Here is a 24405-nt window from a genome sequence, read left to right on the forward strand (position 1 = left end):
TTGTTTAAGACATCCTTTAGCATGCACGAAGGCCCTGGGTTCAATTCCCAGCACCACCAAAAAAACAAAACAAAACAAAAAAAAAAACCCCAAAAAACAAGGTATCCCCAGTAACTCATAAAAACAAGTTGGTGAGGACAAACTACTGGCAGCCAGAAGTCTCATCTGGTCTCAGCCCCTGTGCAGAAAGAAACAGAGGAAGAAAACAATACATCTGATGGATCTGAGATTAGGAATTCCTTCAAACAGCCAGCAGATATTTGTTGGAAAACTCAACTAATTTGAGACAGTAGCTGAAACTGGGAATTTGGGGCCTGTTCCAATTGACTATGTGCAAGGGTCTGTTTAAGATTGGAAGGGACAGGAGCAGTCTACGCTAAAGCTGACCTTCCAGGATATGGCCTCACACTGAGGAGAAACTGCGAGTAATGGAACCAAAACTGAGCAGGACAGAGATAAAAATGGAGGAAACAGAATATCTGGATTAAAAATTGGGAAGGGTAGTTGAATTGCAAAAATCTCATAAAGCAAGCTGCCATATATTTTAAAACTACATGAAAACAGTAGAGGAGGGACCTCTTCCAAGTTTGAAATGCTACCTTGAGCCATATCTCCTTTTTAAAACTCAGGAAAAATAATTTCACACAAAAATGAACAAAAGAAAAGAAGCAAAGCTAAATTTCATACTAAATTATTATAAAAAAGAGCCAAGTTTCATTCCTATGCATATAAAAATATAACAATAAGACTTGACCAGGAAACAGATAAAAACCATAATCACTTATTCCAAAATAAACAAGAATATTAAGCATTTGGTAAATAAAATCACATCTATTATAACTAGGAAAACTCAGAAATGAGGTGACAGAACTCTGGAAAGAAATGTATAAATAAATGAAGAAATCAATGCAATATGAAGATGAAAAGACACCCAGGACAATGAAACCAAAACCACAAACAAAAAACTAAAAGGAATAGAGAAGGAATAAATATATTATGTCCACCTACAACTAAAAAATAGATAATATGTTTGGGACAAATAAAAGGTAGAAAGGAGGAACATATTAAAAGCAAAAAAAGAAACAATGGAAGATATATAAAATATTTGAGAAAAATGATAAATGTTGAAGAGCAATGATAAAGATCCAACATATGGAAAACAGGAGTCCTCTTACAAAGCAAACCAAAATAAAAGAACAGAACTATTCTAAAACTTGCAACACAAAATTTTCACTGAAATTTTAAAAAGCATTTGAAACTACATTTTGAAAGAGCATATCATATGTCTGAGACTATTGACCTTAAATTAAAGACATTGGTAAAATTATTTGATCTTAAAGGAAAAATTTTTAAAAAATTATTTGGGCAACTATGTTAATAGAGAAAGTAACTTCTAAGGGAAATAAAATTAGATTTTCAGCATCAGAAGAAAATAGAATGTCTCCAGGAAAAAAAATGTGAACCAAGAATTTTGCATTTAGAAAACTAATTTTCAAATTGCTATTATGCAAAATCCTGGGAAATAATTATTATTAGGGAATATTGCAGCCCTTTATGAGAAATCCAGTAGAGAAGGAGTTTCAATCATAAAAACCAGGAGTGAGCATCAAACATATAATTCTTTGTAGAATTAAGAGGTTAAAAGAAGGTAAAATATTTGATAGGTATAAATTCAGATGATATACAATACATCTGTTAAAATGGAAAAAAAGGAAAATAAGAACATGTGCAGAAATATTTATCTCATGGAAATTTAAGATTTTTTTTATTATTGGTATATTATAATCTTACATATTAATGGACTTTGTTACATATTCATATATTTAGAACAGAAAAATTTTAAACTTTTCTCAATAGTTATATTGGTTATGATAGTATTAGTTATTTTGAGATGATTTAATATGTATTGTGGGATAAAATAAATCAGTAATTATGGGATATTAAAATTATGTAATCCTATATGTTCTCGAGAACTGGGATTCTCAATGTCAAAGAAAGGAAATAAAGACATAATTTAGAAAATGTTAAATTAAAACCTTGTAGCAATATAAATGATCTCTATTTCTAATTCTATAGATAGATAGATAGAGATCTTTCTCTAGACCCACCCACTAAAGCAGTTTGGAAATGACCAATTCAGTAGCAAAAACATTCCTACTGCCCAGATTGTGGTCTTGAAATACAATTTCCCACTAAAAACTATGTGAATGGCTTAAAGAAATGACTAATTCTTGTGTCAGAGGAAGGAAATAAACAAGGTGAACTTGTAACTCTTGTCATGCAGACAGCAAGAACACTATCAAAAACTGAAAGTTGGGCTGGGGATGTGGCTCAAGCGGTAGCGCGCTCGCCTGGCATGCGTGCGGCCCGGTTCCATCCTCAGCACCACATACCAACAAAGATGTTGTGTCTGCCGAGAACTAAAAAAATAAATATTATAATTCTCTCTCTCTCTCTCTCTCTCTCTCTCTCTCTCTCTCTCTCTCTCTCTCTCTCTCTCCCTCCCTCCCTCACTCTCTCTTAAAAAAAAACTGAAAGTTATGTCAAAAGGATTCAGGAATCAAATTGAAGAGTCTCCATTGCTATGGTACCATTGTTTTGAACATGAGAAAATACAAGTAAATACATGGGAAAATGGAAGCTGAGTTTCTTACTGTTGGAAATGGGTGAAAATTACAGAGAAAGGAAAGGCCAGAAAAAAACTGTGGTGTTGGATTGGAATTTGGGGTATTGATATGAATTCATATACGTATTCTATATATGTATAATGAACTCAGTATTAAAAGAGTAGTGAGTTGATTAACTTAAACCCTACTGGGACACTTGATGTAATTTTCTTTTTTTTTAAATAGGGTCTTGCCATGTTGCCCAGGCTGTCTCAGCCCGCCAAGTAGCTGGGGTTAGTGTGCACCACCATGTCTGGTGATAGTTGATGTAATTTGAATGAGATCTGTGGATTAGCTGGTAGTACTGTTTAATTTCTAGATTCTGATGGATTATACCATGGCTGTATAGTAGAGCATGTCCTTATTTTCAGAAAATATAGACTGAAATATTTAGGGTTAATGGGACTTCATGTATGCAACTTGTTCTCAAACGGCCTGGAAGGGGGCAAAAAAAGAATAGTACATAAATACACAGAAAGAATCATGGGCATTATGTTATACAACGTTAACAATTGGGACTTTGGATGAAGGGCAGGAGGGAGTTATTTTGTACTATTTTTGCAACTTTACTGTAAACTTGAAATTATTTCAAAATGAAAAGTAAAAATATCACTCTCGAGGACAATTTGAGCATATGGGGAAATATTCAAGTTAAGTGAAATATGTAGATTACTAAACAAATGTGCAGTGTAATTTAAATTTTGTTGAATATATACATATTTATTTAATTCAACAAAATTTTAATTTTAGAAGCATATAAAAATTTAACAATTGTCATCTACAGCTATGCCCATCTTAAGTAAAATTAATTTGGAGGCTTATGCTACTAGATATCAAGACCTACTCTGAAGGTATAGAAATTAATTAATATGAATTAGCCTGGGCAACACAGTGATATTCTTTCTTTTAAAAAAATAAATTAAGATGTGAGGTATTGTCACAATGATAGAAAAATAAATCAATGAAACAGAATAGTCAAAAACTGACCCATTCATACACAGTCATCTGATTAATGACAAAGCTTCCTCTGAAATTTGGTGGAAATAGGATTTTTAAAAAATAGTGCTGAGTCAACTGAATACCATATGGAAAATAAGAATCTTGCTGCCTACCTCATACACAAAAATTAATTTGGAGTCTATCACATATCTAATGTGAAAAATATTAAAACCGTGGAAAGGGTGGTGGGCCGGGTAGGGTAGCTCAATGGTAAAGCATTTGCCTAGCAGGAGTGAGGCCCTGGGTTTGATCCCCCAAACTGGAAAACAATAACCACCAACTTAAAAAAAAAATAGGAAATTATCTTCAGAATTAGATTAGGGCAGGCAAAGATTTATAGAATAAGACACAAAGAACACTAACCATCAAAACAAAATTTCATAAACTGAACTTTACTAAAATTAAAAAATTCTTTAGAAATATCACTAAGAGGAAAAAAGCAAGCCACAAATGGGGAGAAGATATTTTCAATATACATTTTTATAAGGATGCACTTATGTTGAATTTTTAATTTTAGTGACAATAGTTTTTATTCCTAAGAGTTTTTTGTTCTCAAATGTGTTTTATAATTGTCTTATTTTAAAATAAAATTTGTAATCCAATGAACACCCAAAACCATGCTGAAAAAACAGTTTCATAAGTTAATAAGTGGTAGGAAGTTGGGAGAGAGGCCTAGGTCACAGGAGGAGTGGACAGACCATCTTTTTATACAGGTGCTGTGTGGCACTTCTATATTGAGGAAGCATGGCCCATGCTGTAAGGATGTACATTTATTAATGAGTGACAGTACAAAGTCTAAGTTTGAAAATAAGATTTTTTTCTAAAAGCAAATTTTTGGCACAGATTTAAAAAGTGTATGTCAGGGAAATTTGACTTTTTAAAGTTATTATATAAAAATATGTTATATATTTATATATTCACATATTTGAGTTCTTCACATCCCACCAAGAAATAAAATCCTTCTGTTTGTTCTTGCTCAATTGTAAACTGTACATCCTGGTGAGTCAAAAGTGGTGGAACTAGAAAATTAGAAAGGTGACAAGTCATATGAACAGAGGAAGGGAGGGGATGTGGCAAAACAGAAACAAAAACCCAATGAAATGTTCTTGACTCCAAGGTTTCAGCAGAAGTTCCAAGTTCCTTTTGAGAGTTTGTGATGTATGTTCACATACACCAAGTTGTCCAGGGTGTCATGGTATGTCTTTATTGTGCCAAAGTCCAAGATGATAATTTAGTGCAAAGGGGGTTCTGTTTTTGTTATTGTTGTTTGTTTCTTAAAAAAAAAATTACACTGATCTGTTCCTTTTCTCCAAAAAGAGAAGCCACAGCCCCAAGGTGTCTGCAAGTCCATCAGTTGGTGGTTTGTCTTGGGCAAAAGGGTCCTATAAACAGACAAGATAAGAGCAGCACCACCACCTGAGGTCTGTTCCATGGACTTAGGCAGGTGCATGGTACAGGAAGATGGTGTTTGGTGGTAAGAGTTTGTCCCCTTTGCAACTTCTCCGTCATCTGACTGGGTTGTACAGAGTTCATTTTTTTGCAGAAGTTTCAGGAAAATACACTCAGGTGATGACCAGTCAGCAGGTCACACAAAGACAATGAAAATCCTAAGCTGGGGAGAGATTTTGGAGATGCTGGCAAGGAAGTCAGGGGCCAGACTGGACAGGTGACTCTCAGAGAATTCAGAGTGGGAAGATCTGTAGCACACTAAGGGAGCTGATTAGAGCCAATGTTGGAGACACTGATGATCTCTTATACCTGCTTGGCCTGCGGGTAAGTGATAAAGGTAGCCTAAAGAGAAAGTCTGGCTCACCACATCCTCTTGGTCATGATCACAGGGCAGAGCTAGCAGCAGATAGTAATTTGTCTCTACCATCACATTTAGGCAATCCCTTCCAGCTGTGAGGCTTCCAGCTGCATCTTCTGGGGGATCTCTGATGAAGGGCCTCCTTCAAGAGAAGGGGAAGGATCATTGGGCCAAGACATTGTTGCCAGAGTCAAAGTGAAGCTGCAAAGCAGTGGTGTCATTCTTGAGTGCCAGCAGGTGTTGCCACATGATCAGGTGCTTCTTCAGAAATGACCTTATCTGCAGCTCTCTGCGAAGTCAAGTGTGGAGAGGAATCTTGTTTGTGGGTTGGCTGGTGTTGTGTCTAACAGACTTGTTATCTTTATGTCTTTAGTAAATTTTATTTCCTATCTTACTGACTTCCTAGTATCTGACATTTTTGGTGTTGTTGACTCTCAACAATGAATTGTTTCCATGAATATTTGCTAATTCTTGGTGTGAAATCATTTTCAGTTTGCTTTTCTTCTTACCTGTCAGATGGTATGGGTTTGATACAAAGTCTAAGCATAAAAATAAGTTTTTCTCCAAGCCTGACCCTTGTTTTGGAGCACAGCACCTATTTGCTAACTTGGTTTCCAAAGATCCTGTTTGGTTGGTTCTGGGTTATCCTTTTATTCACTTGCTCATTTATAATTTATCATTATAATGCTTTTGAACATTGTTTGATTAAGAATCCAAAAAATAAGTGTTACTCCAAAGAGGATTTATATTTGCTATGGAAAATGCACCAGGACCAGTTTTGGATGTTCCTGGATAGCCTTGGAAGGTTTGACCTCAAACATATATAAAGCACATGCTTGAGGTTTCTTTTTTTTTTTTCTTTTGAGGTTTCATATTCTTAGGGAAAACAATTTTTTTTCTACATAGACTCCCCTTTCATTGCCCTTAGAACCAGAAAGAACTTTGTCTTCTTACAGTGCTAATACAATTTTCCTTCCGTTTTTTTCTCTCTTCCTGTCTTGCCTGCCTTTTAACTTAGGGTGCAAATATTTTAAGGATTTCAACTTTATGTAGTTTCAATCTTCTCCCCTTTCATTGCCCTTAGAGCCGGAGAGAACTTTCTTGTCTTCTTACAGTGCTAATACACTTTTCCCCCCATTTTTTTCCTCTCTTCCTTTCTTGCCTGCCTTTTCACTTAAGGTGCAAATATTTTAAGGATTTCATCTTTATGTAGTTTCAACCTTTGAGGGGCCCAATCTTCAGTGTGAAAATAGAAACCCCAAGCAAGATTTCAGGACCACAGATCTTTCTGGAGAAATATTCATTCACTCTCAAATTCACTGTCATGTTTTCAGTTCCTTCTTCATGTCTAGTACCTGAGGATTTCCTGTCTTTCTGTAATCACAGCTATGTGATTAAAAATATATATTTTTAGATGTAGTTGGACACAATACCTTTATTTTATTTATTTTCCTGTGGTGCTGAGGATCGAAACCAGGGCCTCACACGTGCTAGGTGAGTGCTCTACCGCTGAGCCACAACCCCAGCCTCCATCTGATTTTTAATGTGCATTATTTTATACCACATTTGTGTTTGTAGTAGGAATAGAAATACTTTTAGTTTGCTATCTTGCCAGACTTAGAAACCTGGTATTAATTTTATAATCTTGAAAAATTTTATCCTAAATATACAAATATCCATTGTTATGTTTTCCAACTGAGTGAGGGATTAGGTCAAATAATCCCTTGAATGTTTAATAACTGCCCAGCACTTTCTAGAAAGAGCTAATGAGGTAACAAGCCTCCAAATGTGAATTGGCTGAAGGACTGGGCCTGGACACTTTTCTTCTCAACAAATATCTGCTCCACCTTTGTCTTGTGTCCAGGTTCTAATTTTCTCTAAGATCTGACTCTTGTTTTGGAGCACAGCACCTACTTGCTAACTTGGTTTCCAAAGAACCTGTTTAGTTGTGTTATCCCTTTATTCATTTGCTCATTTATAATTTATCATTACAGTGTTTCTGAATACTATATGATGAAGAACTCAGAGAAGCTTCCTCCTTCTCTTGGAACATAGGCTATACCAAGAGAATGACATTTGGTAAATAGCTTTGGCCTGAATTGTTCATTCAATACATATTTATTGCTAACCTACTATGTGCCATGCCCTGGTCAACTGCTGAAGGTAAAGGGGACAAGATAGTCATAGTCCATTCCTTCATGGAGATTATGATGAAATCAACCAAAACAGAAATTTATGAGCAGCTAGTATATTCAGCTCCACTTTGGGGAAAAAAAAAAAAAAAGAGACAGGGTTCCTGGTTTCTCCTGGAGGCAGTGAAGACACAATATTAAAGTTTAATAAAACAGGGGCTGGGGATGTGGCTCAAGCGGTACCGTGCTTGCCTGGCATGCGTGCGGCCCGGGTTCGATCCTCAGCACCACATACAAAGATGTTGTGTCCGCCGAGAACTAAAAAATAAATATTAAAAAATTCTCTCTCTTTAAAAAAAAGTTTAATAAAACAATAAAATATGGGGTTTAGATGCAAGTACCACAGTAGATAGGACAGAGCTCAAGAGAACTGTACACTTAGGAAGAGTTTCTGAGCCGGACCTGTAATGCCAGTGACTCCAGAACCTGACAAAGGAAGTTAGCAAGAGGCCAGCCTCAGCAACTTAGGGAGATGTGTCTCCAAATAAAATAAAAAGGACTAGGAATGTAGCTCAGTGGTAAAGTATCCTGAGTTCAATCCCCAGTTTTTTAAGAAAAAAAATTCATGAAAGAGGGGGTATATCTAAAGATGGGAAGGATGGGGAAAGGACTTTGGGGACCTCCATGATTAGCCTCCTCCCAAACTCTGTCATGTTTTCAGTTCCTTCTTCATGTCTAGTACCTGAGGATTTCCTGTATTTCCTGTAATCACAGATATGTGATTTTAAAATATATTTTTTAGTTGTACACAATACCTTTATTTTATTTATTTTCCTGTGGTATTGAGTGCCACAGTCTGGCTGGGCACAATCAGGAGCCACTTGTCAAAAGAAACTAACTTTATTTTTAGAACCACACATGCCAAACAAAACAGCTCCTCAGGAAAAACCCTCACAGCCCAACTACCACCACCGGCTTCCCACAAGCCTCCCCACCTCCCACAATCCTCCTGCTCTTGAAGCCCATTGGCTGGGTCGCATGGGCGGAGCCAAAAAAGTCCCCCAATGAGCAGCTCCGTGGTCTGAAAGGGCAGGGAAACAGCCCAATGAGCATCACCTTAGAGGAGCCAATCAGCTAGATGTTGCTAGGGCCGCTGTGAGCCAATCATCAGCTGGCAGTCTGAAAGTTTGCTGGGGCCCCTGGCTGTGGCTCTCAACAACTGAGGACAGAGCTCCATGATTAGCCTCCTCCCAAACATGAAGTTTGTCTGCACTCCTCAAATTATCCTGCTCAAATACTGCCCTAGTCCCAGGCTCTACAGAGGAATGTTCAAGAATTCAGCTTTTACAGCTGTGCATGCAGGATCAATCTCTATCTATTATGATCAACTTCATTTTCTGTTTCTTTTTTGGTACCAGGGATTGAAACCAAAGGCGCTTAGGTTGCCTATAGACAGAGTCTCTAAGTTGCTGAGGCTGGCTTCAAACCAGGGATCCACCAGCCTCAGCCTCTGAAGCCACTGGGATTAGAGTCATGCACCACCACACAGGGCTCTCATTTTCTTCTTTTCTTAAATATTAATTTTTAGTTATAGGTGGACACAATATCTTTCAAACCCAGTGCCCCACGCATGCTAGGCTAGCACTCAACCTCTGAGCCACAAACCCAGCCCATTTCTTATAGCCTCCTTTTGTTGTTATTGCTTTCCTTAGTTCTTTAACTAATTCCTTGACTCCAATCATAGCCCCTTTTTGATTTTAGATAATTCTAACTGTTGTGCAAGCATAATCTAATTTTAACCATGTGAAACTTTTTCAATCATCTAAAATATGCAGTTTGTCTATGAGTTCAGTGGAAGTCCCCTCCCCACACTGACTCTACGAATGTTATATGAACCTCAACGCTGAATGTTCAAGGTGTGCCAGGAACCCGACTTTGTAACTCCTCTCAAGGACCCAATTTATGAAGGGTCCCTGTACATCCCATTGGTAAGACCCCTGCAAAAATTCAGCGGCGAGGAGCACAAGAGGCTGACTTCACCCGAGTACAGCCATCTTCGCCATGAGGTCTGCGGGGAATCGGTGGGGCGTGTTGAAGAGGCCGCCTGGGAAAAGGCCCTTCGGGAGGGCAGGAACCGGGCGGGAAGGGACCCAGGGTCAGCCATCCCACCGAAGGCCCAGCAACGGGCGTTCCCTCAGCCCGGCAGAACCGCTGGTCTTCATAGGCTTCTCAGGAGAGCGCGGGAATCCAGGGTCTGTTTACCTCTTTGGAAAAAGCCACACCAGCCCTCCCTAATTCAATACATCGCCGGTTAATCTGACAGGAAACAGTATCACCTCCCGCGAAAGCTCTCCCGCCGGGGATTTCAAACGGATCAGGAGCCACGCCTCCCCGGAACCGGAAGCATGACAACTAGCGCCCCTTGCTGGTCGACTATTTATAAGGGGCGGGGCTGCAGCGGAAACTGCAACTCCCGGAATGCAGCGCGGAGCTTCCGGTTTCCGGCGAGAGGGCCAGAGTGAGTGTTTACACCGGCGGCTCTGCGGCCGGGTTCCTTCCGCGGGACGGGTGAGGGCGCAGGGCCCCTGGTCGCGCGGGCTCGACGTGGGTCGGCTAGATAACTGGTCCCACCGGAGAGGTGGGGTAGCCACCAGACAGTGTTCTTACCTCACTACTAGCTATCTGTGACCTTGGCCCAGGTGACTTCACCTTTCTGAATCTTGATTCCATCATCTGTAAAATGTGGACAATAATGACTGCCCCGGGGAACAGTGAGGATTAAGTGAGATTGGTGTACAAATCTTGTTTTAAACCTGGAGGCGGATGGTGCCTTGAGTATGGATGTTTTAAGATGGGATGGGCAGCCTTTTCTTTTCCAATACCCTTTCAGAGACCTCTTTGGAAGCAATAATGATGACTAAAATAAGGACTTGCCTTGCTTTTCCATCCTCAGAACTTTTGACTTCTAGCCATCCATATGTGCCATGCATGTGGACAAGAAAGGCAAAAAATTCTAATGTTTGTATTCAAGAACTTTAAAGAGTTGGTGTGTGTGTGTGCTGGTGGAAAGTAAATAGCTGTTTTTTGCCCAGTGAGAACAACAGGAAAAAGAAGAGTTTAGAGGAGATTGTATTTGTGTTGGCCTGGTAGGAGTCTGCTAAGAGACCAAAAAAGGAAGACTTGAAAAGTCAGGAAATTAGCAAAGGTGAGAGCTTTGTTTTGAATGGAGACATAGTGAGGTGTACTTAACCTGTTGGGAGAGTGGCACAGGGCAAGGCTCTGTTAGAGAGGAAAGGTGGCAGGAGGCAAAAGGAATGATTTTGTGACGTTTCAGTTTATTCATAGAGGTGGTTTGAAGCCAATTGAGGTGCTCTAAGCAGGGGAATGACTTGATCAGTTCTATATTTCAAAATCATGAGTTGGGTAACAGCATAAATCTTTCACAGAGAAAGACCAAGAAAAAAAACAACAACAACAGGGTACTTGATATAAGCTGTTGTAAATAAACCACCAAGAAATGAAGAAAAAAAATCAGAAACAAGTAATGCATAGGAGGGAGAGGATTGGATAATCTCACTTGAACCTCACAACATTCCTATTAAATTGGATGGTATTTATGTCCACTTTAAAGATGAAGAAACTGAGGCCTAAAGAGCTGAATAAAGGGAGGGCCACATATTCTAGTTCTGGCCTCCTGATGTTGCATCTAATGCTTCTCTAACAGTGTCACACTGAATTGTTTGTTATTTAACCCTTTGGTGGGTGGGAGTGGATTAGGATGGTGATCTGTCCTTCAACTACTGAGGCTTTATTCTTTTACAGGGAGAAAGAGAGAGCGCGAAAGAGAGAGGATGTCTCTCTCAGACTGGCATCTGGCAGTGAAGCTGGCTGACCAGCCACTTGCCCCAAAGTCTATTCTTCGGTTGCCAGAGACAGAACTTGGAGAATACTCACTAGGGGGCTATAGTATTTCATTTCTGAAGCAGCTTATTGCTGGCAAACTCCAGGAGTCTGTTCCAGACCCTGAGCTGATTGGTGAGTCTCGGTGGACTGGTCTTGAACTGCTGCTCTGATCTCTTATGTGGGGAGGATACTTACAGAATTACCAGAGTGAATTAAAGGCTTGGGATTTGTTTACTCATAATGTTAACACTTCAGAGAAGTGAATGTTAGGCGAGTCACAAATCATAATAGAACTCTTGCTTGCCATTTCAGTCATGTATTACACGGAACTGCTTCATCACAATTCCTAAACTATGATATTGTTGAGTTTTTTCTCTAAAAGGATAAAAATTTGGGGCAGATCAAGGAATGAGTTGTTGATCTGGGGAGGCTCCTCAATGTATCCCTTAAATCTTAAGAAATGAGTAGAAAAATTTTTGTTTGGCTGGTTGATTAGAGGGAAGATGGAAAATAAGGAAATGAAGACAAGGGCATTTCAAGTGGAGGAAGGAGGAGTTTAAGTATAATATAATTAAATTATGCTGTAAATGTAATTTATAATAGCTAAGGGTTTTAACTGGTGAGTAGGTATTTTCTGCCTCACCAGATTGGATTCATCCTTTTTTGTTTTTACATTTTCCCACTCATTTAAATGGAGCAATTTCTACAATGTTACGTTCTAGAGTTCTTTTATGGTTGGATTCTGTATAGCTCCATCTTGTGGGTTTGTACTTGCTAACAATTGTTGTTTAAATTTCTTTCTTTTGTTTTTGGACTAGAGATTGAACCAGGGGTGTTCTATCACTGAGATACTTTTTACTTATTTTCAAGTTTTGAGATAGAATCTTACTAATTTGATAAGGCTGGCCTCAAACTTGGCAATCCTCCTACCTTAGCCTTTGTAGTCTCTGGAATTACAGGTGTGGGCCACCATACTTGGCTAAAATGTATTTCTTAAATAAGAGTATGTTTTAAAGTATGTATCATTCTCCAGCTTTCTGCCCAACCAAAATAAAGTTCTCAGGGGACAAAAATCATCTAAATTGTTTTGAGGAACAAAATAAATGGACAGGTTTTTTTTGTTGTTGTTGTTTTTTTAGATCTTATCTACTGTGGCCGGAAGCTAAAAGATGATCAGACCCTTGACTTCTATGGCATTCAGCCCGGGTCCACGGTTCATGTTCTGCGCAAATCCTGGCCTGAGCCTGATCAGAAACCAGGTGAGTGAGCGTTGGCCCTTAGTCAGACCAGCAGTGTTTCTGTAATTTCTTCAAGGGAAGGGATTGTGTTTTCTTGAGGCATGAACCTGGGTGGAACAAAGAGACAATGTCAATAGGAAATGACTTTATTACTTGATTGCATCACATTGATAAACAGTAAATTGCCACTTATAGTAGGAGATTTATTTCTCTACTTTCTAAGTTCTTTACCTGATGTTTTCTAATGGACAGAGAATGTGTTTCCATTTAAATTCTTTAGATTAATAGCTTATTTCTGAATGAACTTTGTTTCCTTTTATTATTGTTGCTGTTGTCATTAAGAAAAAGCTGGAAACTTCTTGCACTTCTCTAATGCTGTAGTTTGTTTCCTTGTGAGCAAATCATCCTGCCAACTGCATCAGGCAATGATTTGTTCAATCAACTTACAACTCCTGATGTACTGGTAATTTATTTTCCAGAAAATGTTCCAACAATATTAAAGTCACTCTTGGAGAAAATATACAAAGCCTTTAAAGCCTTTCTGATTTATTAATAGAAGGTGCTACTTGGAATTCATAATTTAAATTTTATATTTGTGTTTTAAAAGTTTCCTCAAGATAAAGGCAAGCTATATAAAAATTATCAATTTGACATATTTTCATAATGTTCATGATTGTTGTCAGCTTGAAAATTTACCCTCTTTTCAGTTCTAAACATAAAGGACAAAAATTCTTTTGTATTCTGATGGGAAGTGAGAAAGAAAAAGGAATCCCTTGACATCCAAGGGTTGACCTGGTTCTCACAAGTAGACCTTGGAGTCCTTTCATGGAACATGAAGAAATGCACAAGTCACCAACTTTAGACAAGGACATTCTGAGGTCATCGTGGATCAAGACAAAAATAAGATCGTTATCATTTCTGAGCAGAGACCAAAACCTGTACATTGTCCAAACCGCAAACGTGATCATGTATCCTTCTATTCTGGCTAATGAGAATGACTGTTGCTTCTTTACCAGTAACTGCTGTATTTTTTCCTTCCTTCTTAATATAAGGGTTATTAAAACATCCAATCATGCCAGGTGTGGTGGCGCAAGCCTGTAATACCAGTGGCTCAGGAGGCTGAGGTAGGAAGATCACAAGTTCAAAGCCAGCCTTAGCAATTTAGCAAGGCTCTAAGCAACTCAATGAGACCTTGTCTAAAGGTATAAAAAGGGCTAGAGATATGGCTCCGTGGTTAAACGCTTCGGGGTTCAGTCCCAGTATTAAAAAAACCCAAAAACAACAACAAAAAAATAAACCCAATCATGAAATTGTCCTCACTTCCTGTTGGCTTCAAATTCAGAGCAAAATCCTACTTTTCCCAAACTTACCCAGCCAAAGCTTAAATCTTTTTTCCTCCCCCTGTACTGGGGTTGAACCTAGAGGTGCTTTGTCATTGAGCTTCATCCCAGCCCTTTTGATTTTTTATTGTAAGACAGGGTCTTACTAAGTTGTCAAGGCTGGCCTCAACCTGTAATCTTGTCTCAGCCTCCCAAGTAGCTGGGGTTACAAGTGTGTGCCATTGCACCTGGCTTCAAAGCTTAAATCCTCTATGTCCTTTCTAATATCATCTTGTTGAGACACCTTATAGTTCCCTTTGGTTTGCAGTCTCCTCTGTGTAGTGAGCAGTAAACCCATCTTGTTCAAATGCAGATGTTCTCCTGTGTTTGGGTGTCCGTTCTTTTGCTAGAGGGCATTAACAAAAGAAAGGAATATTTATGGCTTCTGTGAGCTAGGTTTTTTTTCCCCTTTGATATCTCACTTAATCCTGACAGTGGCTCTGCAGGGTAGGTAACATTATTAGCATTTTATAGATGAAGGAAAAGGGTTGGAAAGGTTACTTACTTAGAAATGAATGCAAGAGTCAGATGCAGTGACACATGCTGGTATCCCAGCTATTTGAGAAGCTAAGGTAGAAGGATTGCACGCTTGAGGCTAGTCTCAACAACTTAGCAAGACCATGTTTCAAAAAATAAAACAAAAAGCATAATGCAAGAGCTGATAGGGACCTAGGTTTTAGAGGTTCAAGAGACAAAGTGCTTTCCAATGGGCTAGCTACCTCCCACCCTTCAAAGGGTACAGAGATGCCCATTATTATTAGCTCATTGCTAGCTTAGAATACTTAGAATCCATTTCCTCCTAACTTCTGCCTGGAGATTTATTTTTTAAGCAAATGGACGTTTTATTGGGAGGCGAAAAGAAGCTTTTCAATCTGAAAAGAAATGGCTTTGTGGCAATACTTTATTTATTTATTTTTTTTTATTTTTTTTAGAGTGAGAGAGGGCAGAGAGAGAGAGAGAGAGAGAGAATTTTTAATATTTATTTTTTAGTTCTCGGCGGACACAACATCTTTGTTGGTATGTGGTGCTGAGGATCGAACCCGGGCCGCACGCATGCCAGGCGAGCGCGCTACCGCTTGAGCCACATCCCCAGCCCATGTGGCAATACTTTAAATATAGTTTCTCCTCTAGCACTCTTCTTCCAAAGGAAGTACATTCTTCTCCCACTAGATGAGGGCTTATAGGATGAAAACTGGCCTGTCTCTCCCTTCCCACCTGGATCCCTTTGGTGTTTCTCTATGGTGTGTTATAAATTCTCAAGATTTTACTTTAGCCTGCTATTTGAGCAGGGATGTGTACCCTGAGCTCCAGACATAAAAAATGACTTGCTGTTCCTCCCGAACACCACATTCTTTTTCTTCCATATCTTTGCACGTGTTCTCACTTAGGCTTGGAAGAGCTTCTTCCCTAAGTAAACATCTGCTCTACCTTAAGTGCCCCTCTCAGATCTTCCCTGGGAGGTGGCTGTGGATCCTGGTCCTGTCTCTCAGAGATGGCCAGTGCCCTTGCTTGCATTCACATATCTGCTGAGGCCATCAGTGTGGTATTTTATAATTGTGTGTTTGATCTAATCTCATTTCTCCTACTGCCCCAAGAATTCCTTTGTTCGTAAAGATTCTTATTTTTTGCTTCCTGTGACTTGCCCAAAGCCAGGCACAGGGTACATGCTCAGTATGTGTTTGTTAAATGAGTAAGTTAAGTAATTTATTTAAGTTGAGTATTTTTTGAAAGAGTTAGCCCTTGTTATTAGGGCTATAGGACATGACTGCTACACTGTATCCAGGAGTACAGATCATTTTCCTTGGTAGTATGCCTCTGAAGTCAGATGATACAATCTATACAAACATAAACACAAGTAGCAGTCCCTTGGTGAGGATTACCACACTTTAAAAAGTGTGACCCAGGATGAACTTCCTACCTACCTGGTCTCCTTGCTGTTACCCATATTTCTTTGAAATGGACTGGGGTCTTTTATGGTAAAGTAACCACAAGTAGCTGAGGTTATTACTAAACTTTCCCTTATGTATGAATTAGTGTCTAAAGATCAAAGAGGAGTTTGGGGCCTTGCTGTTGGGCATGTTATGGAAAGTTTTTAAGATCCTTGGGAGTACAGTGTGTTTTCTTGGTCCTTCTTCTTCTTCTTTTTTTTTTTTTTTTTAGATTTAGATTTAGATTTTTTTTTAGATTGAAAATAATATTACAGAAACATGAAAGAATACCAAGGAGAAAATAGTTACCCCTTGGACCTGTTACTTATCTAAGTGCTCTTATCCTCTTGTCCCCTCCAGCTTTGGGCCACAGATACACTGACACTTTTTACATAGTTTTACTAGAAAGTATATATACAACTCTGTGTTCTATTTCTTTCTGTTAACATACTGTGTTAGAATAGCACTGTATTGTTAAGATGGTTTGCAGAGCACTTATTTAAATCCTTGCATAAAAGTCTACTGAGTTGATTTTATCTTCCTCCTTGTCAAATGTAAGAAGTCTAGAATTCCTGTAGTGAGTTGTTGATCAGAACACCCTTTCATGTGGTAAGATTCCCTTGGCCTGAACTTGAATTTGTTTGTTTTATCTAATAAAACTACTTAAAGGAGAGTGCAGTTTTCACATCTGTGGCACAAATGGGTCTGAGTGGATTCTCACATTCTTACAGAGTGATGAGGGGAGGGAATGTGTGGACCAGGTTGCAAATGGCCACTTGCTGAAATGATGTTTGTGGCAAGGACATAACAAGGTTAACTGTGTCTTGTCCCCCAGAACCTGTGGACAAAGTGGCTGCCTTGAGGGAGTTCCGGGTTCTGCACACTGCTTTGCACAGCAGCTCCTCCTACAGGGAGGCGGTGAGTGTGAGCTGGGGCTGCAGGAAGAGGGTGTGAATGCTGGTGTTGATGGTGGAGAGTGGGAGCTGGGAGTCCCGTTGCCACAGCAACCAAGAGTTCCTCTGGGAGTTTTGCCTTGTCTGTGGGCCTCAGTAGAGCCCTATCTTTTCCCAGAGAGCCTGTCTTAGCTAGGTGTTGGTTGGTGTTGATTCCCTCTAATGATAATGATATAACCTCTCTCATACTGGCCTCATGGAATGAATATGGCAGTAGCCAAAGTATCTACACAGTTTTTGCTGGGCCTCATTCTTTGTCTTTGGCTGAACTGCGTGCCTACCACCCCTTAACATCGGTTTCCTCACTGGGGAATGGGCTGATGCTTTTCTGTAAGAAAGTTGACAGGAAAATTAATACAGCTGTGAACTTCCCAGTATATATGAATATGAAATAGTAATTGTATGGAGATTTAAAAAGGCTTTTGGGATCTAGAGAAACCTTTGTTATTGGGCTTGTAATGAGACCTTTCATTTTGCAAGTGTTAGAACTATGGTGGGGGAAAGAACCACAGAGACTGAGGTATACTTACCTTTTTTTTTTTTTTTTTTTTTTCAATTCTTTGTTTCCTTTCCAGTAAGTCACAATCTCAGAGCAAAACGAGGCTCATCTATTTCCTGGGGTATTGTTTCGTTGTGGTGGTGTATATGCAAACATGTAGAGGGAGGAAGTCTTTGAGCAGAGTGTGGGCATTTGATGAATGTTTGAAGCTAGTTGAAATGCTTAGTCCTCCCTGTTTCTCCTGCAGGTCTTTAAGATGCTCAGCAACAAAGAGTCTTTGGATCAAATCATTGTGGCCACGCCAGGCCTCAGCAGTGACCCCATTGCTTTGGGTAAGTTCAGGAAAGGATTTGAGGAAATAAGAGTTGTTAGAAAAGGAGAAACCAGGAGAAGGCCATAACCCTAAAGTGATTCTGACCATTTTTTAAAGAATCAGTGGTCTTATGGGAAGAGGGAAAGTGATCGAGATGTGTTTTATGTACTCATCCCCTAAGAGTTCTCAGTCCTCCAGAGTATTAATGGTCTAAATAGCATAATAAATGAGGGTGTGAGCATGCCAAATGAGGGCTACAGTTAGCCTGAATCACTTCAATCACTGAAGGGAAGACTTCCTATACAACTTGATGGATGAGGGAACCCAAAGATACAGAGGAGGAAGACTGGTGTGTTAATGCTCAGTGTTTGAAGCACAGTGGGGAGGTTCAGGGCAGGGGAACATCCCCACTGGAAGAGGAAAGAGTGTACTTGGATTGTGTTGCTTGGGGTGTTTCCTCCTTTTCTCATTAGGGCAGGTCCTATGTTCCTGTTGAACTAGTTGTTCTGAGACTAGTGCCTCTTCACCATCCTGGATCTGACCAGATTTCCATTCTCTGAAGGGGGTTGTGTTCTCTTTTAGGAGTTCTCCAGGACAAGGACCTCTTTTCTGTTTTTGCTGATCCTAACATGCTGGATACGTAAGTGTAATCATCGTATTAGAGGGCATCATGTCTGTTCTCATGTGGTTAGGCCAGAAACCTAATTGTTGCCCTGGATTGTGCTCTTAGAGCCCATCCTCAGCCTGTCACTGGATCCACCTTCTGAATATGTTAGGAGGTGAGAAGGAGCAAAGGCTGTTTGGGAATGGTAAAGCTTAAAGTCAGGGACATGTGAAGAGTGTCAGGATGAAGCAAAATTATGTGGGACAGGGCTTTGTGTGCCTGGGACAGTTAAGATTTTGTTTGGTAGATGTTAGAGAGTCCCTGAAGGATTTAAGCTCTCTCTAAAATATTAGAGCTAGAAGGGACAGAAAAGACCACATCCCCTTGTTTTGCCAGAGACCGAGAAGGAAGCTGTCAAAGGTTTCCCAGTATAGTAAGAATGTTGTCTAGGACCAGAACCTGAGCCCACCAGCCTATGCATTTCTCATCATGCTTTGTCTGAGATGAAAGTGATGGATTTGCAATAGATTCCAGAAACTGAAGGCCTTGCTTCATTGCTGAGGGCGGATCAGCTTCTTGGCATAAGATGCTGAAGGCAGGGCAGGAAAGGCATCTCTGTCATAGTGAGGGGGTACCCAGAACTGTCATAGTTGAGGATGTCTTTTTCCTTCTTGGTCACCCTTGGGTTTTTCTTGTCCCGTCTTAGATTGGTACCTGCTCACCCAGCCCTGGTCAATGCCATCATCCTGGTTCTGCACTCAGTAGCAGGTAGTACCCCAATGCCAGGAGCTGACTCCTCTTCCCGAAGCATGCCCTCCAGCTCGTACAGAGATATGCCAGGTAAGCTCCAGAAGAGAGTACCATAGGCCCTTCAGGAGCCGGTAATGGCCCAAGGATTTGCTTTCCTCAGCAGCTATGTATAGTGTTGGCAGAGGACGTTCCTTGGGAACTCTCAGTTTGAGTCAGGAAGTGCATCTGTCCTGTAATTTTCCAAGGGGAGATGAAATATGAATTTGGAGTAACTTGAGCTGAGATCTGGAGCTGCGCCTGTGCCTTTCTGTTCTTCCTCCTGAAATCTGTTCACTCTCTTCCAGGTGGCTTCCTGTTTGAAGGGCTCTCAGATGATGAGGATGACTTTCACCCAGTAAGTGGCCCAACTGCCTGCTGCTTAGGGGAGATGGTGCTAGGAATGAGCCCCTCCCTGGGACTTGGCACTCCCAAGGCTGAGAAGTGGTCATAGGTAGGCCCTTTGGGGGGCCAAGACTTTGTCATACTGTTCCTTTTCTGTATTCTTTTTGGGATCTGTGAGCTTAGGCAGTCTTCCCAGGAACTGTTTCTGGAGTGGAGAGAGGTTCCTTTGGGGATTTCAGTGTCTTTTCCTGATTCTGGATCTTCTCTTCTCCAGAGCACCCGATCTACACCCTCTAGCAGCACATCCAGCTCTCGACCAGCCTCCCTGGGGTACAGTGGAGCTGCTGGACCCCGTCCCATCACCCAGAGTGAACTGGCCACTGCCCTGGCCCTGGCCAGCACGCCAGAAAGCAGCTCTCACACACCAACTCCTGGCACCCAGGTATGGAGAGAGGACTGGGAATATCAAGGCCGTGCCCCCAAGGGAGAAGCTCCCCAGTGGTAGAATAGGATTTGCCTTTGCTGACCCTGGTGCTAGATCTGGTTTGAGCTATACCCTGAAGCCCCTGGTGGGATTTCTTGGTCAGGTGACTTTCCCCTTATTTGCCTGTAGGGCTAAGAGGTTTGACATAGGCCTGGCTGATTCCTCCTAGTATTCAGAAGAATCTCCCCTCTTGTAATATGCCCTTCCTCATCCCTGACTGGGACTAGGTATCATCAACTTAAGCATTCCTGGTGATGAGTTACTCCAGCTTCCAAGGCCTTCTCCCAGAACTGGAGTCTTAGCCTGGGTTGTGGGCTTAAAGTCCATTTTCATGGAGTGGAAGAAAATGGAACTTTTTTTGCCCACATAAATAGCTTTTAGGTACCTTCATGTGGTTATCTCGTAGCAGATTCCCGTTGGGAGGTTGTAGTTGGGTACCCAAGGAGCATATGGGGTGATATGATAATTGTAGATATCTGTAGCGAGTTGAGATAGTTCTTGAGGTGACTCTGATTGATTTGACTCTAGGGCCATTCATCAGGGACCTCACCAATGTCTTCTGGTGTCCAGTCAGGAACGCCCATCACCAATGATCTCTTCAGTCAAGCCCTCCAGCATGCCCTGCAGGCCTCTGGGCAGCCCAGTCTTCAGGTCAGTCTTCCCCATTTCCTGACTTTCATGTGGCATGGAAGTATGGGCATGGCGTGTGACAGGTGAGGAGTGTTCTTACCAAGGACAGTTGTCCCTGTGGCTTCTACTCCTGCTCCCAGTGACCATGACCTGACTCCCCTGACTGCCTGGCTTGTATAATCATGTCAGTTTTAGTCAGGAAGTCATTCATTCATTCAGTGAGCATGAGCTGATCATTGAGCATATGTAATATGAGGTCTGGCTCCAGATGCAGGGGCATCGGGCAAACTGGTTCTCATCCCTGCCATAATGGGGCACCAGGCAGGTTTGGAACTAGAGAACAATAAGGTGAGAAACCCAGCTTCTTGGAAGTGAGGGCTTGGTTAGGCAAAATTTTTCTTAGGAAGGGTTATTTAAGCTGATTGTCAAAGAATTAACTGGTTTTATTTTTTGTTTTTTTTTTTTGGGGGGGGTGGGCTACTGGGGATTAAACCCAGGGGCACTTAACAACTGAGCCACATCCCCAGCCTTTTTTCATATTTTCTATGGAGACAGGGTCTCACTGAGTTGCTTAGGGCTCCAATAAATTGCTGAGCCTGCCTTTGAATTTGAGATTCTCCTGTCTCCCGAGCTGCTGGGATTATAGACATGCACCACCACAGCCAGCAAGAATTAGCAGTTAACCAACTAGGGAAAAGAGATGTTTGTGGTAGGGAAGGAATAGTTTCCAGGTGGAGGCAACTCCCTGTTTGAGCAAATGTGTGGAGGCATATATTATATACTTAAAACTACAAGGCTCCAGGGGCTAGGGTTGTGGCTCAGTGGTAGAGTGCTCGCCTAGCATATACGAGGCCCTGGGTTCAATCCTCAGCACCACATAAAAATAAATAAAAGGTATTGTGTCAGCTACAACTAAAAAATGTTAAAAAAAAAAAAAACCCACAAACAAAACTTCAAGGTACAGGCAACATCCCAGTGTAAAAAGTTCTGAGATGGAGCTAGAGAAAGGGAGCCTGGGTATGCTGGGTGTGAGGGCCCTTAAATGCCAATTTAAGGAGAGAGTCTTGGCAGGTTTGAAGAAGAGGAAGGGTCACCCTAGCAGCTAAGTGGAAAACCCAAGGCCTCAGCATTTTATCACATGCCTCCACATGTGAGCTGTTAGCTTTACGTCTGCTTCTTTTATTCCTTACAGTAAGCCTCTTCAGGGAGTGTCATTCCTAGAACTTGTCTAGATCCCAAAGCCATGAAATGGTAAAGACAGAGTTCAGACCCATGTGGATTTCACTACCCCACTGGCCCTTAGGGACAATGAGGGTAATAGGCACAGGACATGAGGACAACTTCTCCATGCTTTCATCTTCCCCTGTTAGATGCCTGTTCACTTGGCTCTGCAGCTCTGCACTTGCCTTGGTTCCACCTGACCTATCAAATGCCTCCATGTTGATGTGTGCTTTTTTTTTTTTTTTTTTTTTTTGGTACTGAGGATTGAACCCAGGGGCACTTAACCACTGAGCCACATCTCCCTGCCCTTTTTATTTTTTGATACAGGGTCTCACTAAGTTGCTTAGGTCCTTGCTGAGTTGCTGAGGCTGACCTTGAACTTAGACTCCTCCTGTATCAGTCCCCTGAGTTGATGTGTGCTTCACAGTCTCACCCCTGCCTGGCTCTTTGCATTTGCCTTTCTTCCCCACTGCCTTCTTCCTGCATGTGTACACACAGGTTTCCCTACATTGCATACTTCTTCCTATCATGAAGTAGGGATATTAATGACACTATGAAAATACTAGAATAAAATGTGAGTGTATTTCTTTAAATCCTTATAGTAGATAAGGCCCTTTCATGGCTGAAACTAAGAATCCAGGAACCATTAAATAAGAGTTATAAGCCAGGCATGGTGGTGCATGCCTGTAATCCTAACAGCTTGGAAGGCTGAGGCAGGAAGATTGCAAGTTTGAGGCCAGCCTCAGCAATTTAGCAAGGCCCTAAGCAACTTAGTGAAATTATATCTCAAAATAAAAAATAAAAAGGCCTTGGTATGTTGTTCAGTGGTTAAGTGCCCTTGGGTTCAATCCCTAGTACCCCCCCCCCAAAAAAAAAAGAGTTATAAATTTTGAGTTTATAACTCAAAATTTGAGTTCTGCCTGGCAAATCAAACCCAAATAACAATAACTACAAAAACTAAACAAAGGCTAACTAAACTGAGGGGGAAAGTCTAACCTATCACACAGAGGATGAAATCTTCCTGATGTATAGAGGTTCTAGAAATTAAGACAAATAACTCCATAGAAAAATAGGCAAAGGGACTGATGTAACTAGGTAGAGTATTTGCCTAGCATACACAGGTCCTGGGTTTGATCCCCAGCTTCACAAAGTGGTGGTGGCAGAGAATATGAACAGACTATTCACTGGAAAGGAAGTACAGATAGCTATTAAACCCGTATAATAATTCCAGCAACCCCTTTTCTCAGAATTTGTTCTGGAGGTTTATGTGCCTGTAGAAAATGACAGTTGTAGAGTCAGTCACTGCAGCTTTTGTGATAGCAAAAGATTGGAAATAGCCCAGTTTTTGTGTGTTTTAAGGACACGCATTTGTTAGAATATTGTGTATTAAAAAGTTCTTTTACGTACCAACATGGAAAGATCTCCAGGATAGATTAATTACATTAAAGGCCAGCTCAGGTTATTTAGTGAGATCCTGTTTCAAAGAGTATTTTTTTTTTAAAGGGCTGGGGATGTAGCTCAGTGGTAGAGTGCTTGCCTAGGAATATACATTTATATTTCTTGAAAGAAATAAAATAGGTTACTTGGGGTAGGAGTTGGACTAGATAAAAGTAAGACTTTTCACTACATATTCTAAAAAACAAAACTAGTTTTATTCCTCTCCCATTTATTTGTGTGTGTGTATACACACAAGAGAAAGAATTGAGACAGTAATTTGCATTTTCTCTTTTGACCCTTTCTTACTGTAAAACTTTGAATTTGTGTTCTTAACCCTCAAGCCTTTTAATGTTCCTCAAGTCCCCATTCCATGGAACTTAATATACCACCTTTGCCCTAGGAGTCCCATCTTTTTTCTTTTCCCTGAAAGTATAGACCTAATTGCATCTTCATTAGGGTCCCAGTTAACAGCTTCTGTCTACCCTGTCTTTCCACAGAGTCAGTGGCAGCCCCAGTTGCAGCAGCTGCGTGACATGGGCATCCAGGATGACGAGCTGAGCCTGCGGGCCCTTCAGGCTACTGGTGGGGACATCCAAGCAGCCCTGGAACTCATCTTTGCCGGAGGAGCCCCATAATCTCCCTGCTCCTTCTGAACCCCCAGCAAGTTACAGAGGCTGCTGCTGATGATGGGAGACACTTGTGAAGATGTCTCCATTTCTCTTCTCCCCAATATACCTGATGGTCATCAACTCTCCTGCTTTGTCCAGTGTTTGGCCTTTCTGGCTGATCTGAGCTGGTAGAGGCGGGGGGGGGGCAAGCAGAGTGTGCGGTCTTGGTGCTGTGGCATCAGGGAGCAGGGTTGGCCCCTGGTTCTGGGCCCCAAATAGAGGATTTTAGATCCACATCATGGAATGCTTTGTAATACCCTTGTTCACCTTTGGGATTGGTAGCAGTAGCCCCCAGACTCTTTGGTGCTTTGGGGTATGACAGCCTTAGGTTGTACCCAAGGCTGGAGCAGGGCTCTGCCAGTATTCAGGGTGATTGTTATGTGACAGTTATGGCCAGAAGAGGCTCATGCTTC

At 41.0% G+C, this 24405-nt stretch overlaps 1 protein-coding gene across 6 annotated transcripts; it reads left to right on the forward strand.

The window, feature by feature from the left end:
- The first annotated feature begins 10058 nt into the window (after nt 1–10058).
- On the forward strand, nt 10059–24078 carry UBL7 (ubiquitin like 7). Of its 6 annotated transcripts, none has more exons than XM_081289721.1 (11): nt 10059–10122; nt 11427–11639; nt 12647–12766; nt 16888–16970; nt 17752–17836; nt 18400–18457; nt 19128–19261; nt 19516–19565; nt 19827–19994; nt 20607–20687; nt 23822–24078. In XM_081289721.1, the coding sequence occupies exons 1-11, from the start codon at nt 10083–10085 to the stop codon at nt 23957–23959; spliced, it is 1170 nt and encodes a 389-aa protein (XP_081145847.1). In that variant the 5' UTR covers nt 10059–10082; the 3' UTR covers nt 23960–24078. The 6 variants fall into 6 exon arrangements, with proteins under 6 accessions (XP_081145847.1, XP_081145846.1, XP_081145848.1 ...); XM_081289720.1 differs by having other exon boundaries at nt 10064–10122; nt 20565–20687; XM_081289722.1 differs by having other exon boundaries at nt 10089–10172; nt 20565–20687.
- The last annotated feature ends 327 nt before the right edge of the window (nt 24079–24405 follow it).

This window comes from Spermophilus citellus, assembly GCF_964194105.1.
Source record: "Spermophilus citellus genome assembly, chromosome: 4".
Classification (NCBI taxonomy): Eukaryota; Metazoa; Chordata; class Mammalia; order Rodentia; family Sciuridae; genus Spermophilus; species Spermophilus citellus.

Bases quoted from the DNA above. Each gene is read 5' to 3' on its own strand.
- UBL7 (XM_081289720.1), top strand. From the start codon at position 10,083: ATGCAGCGCGGAGCTTCCGGTTTCCGGCGAGAGGGCCAGA. The intron at 10,123-11,426 runs GTGAGTGTTTAC...ATTCTTTTACAG, and splicing joins TTTCCGGCGAGAGGGCCAGA to GGAGAAAGAGAGAGCGCGAA. The intron at 17,837-18,399 runs GTAAGTTCAGGA...GTTCTCTTTTAG, and splicing joins CAGTGACCCCATTGCTTTGG to GAGTTCTCCAGGACAAGGAC.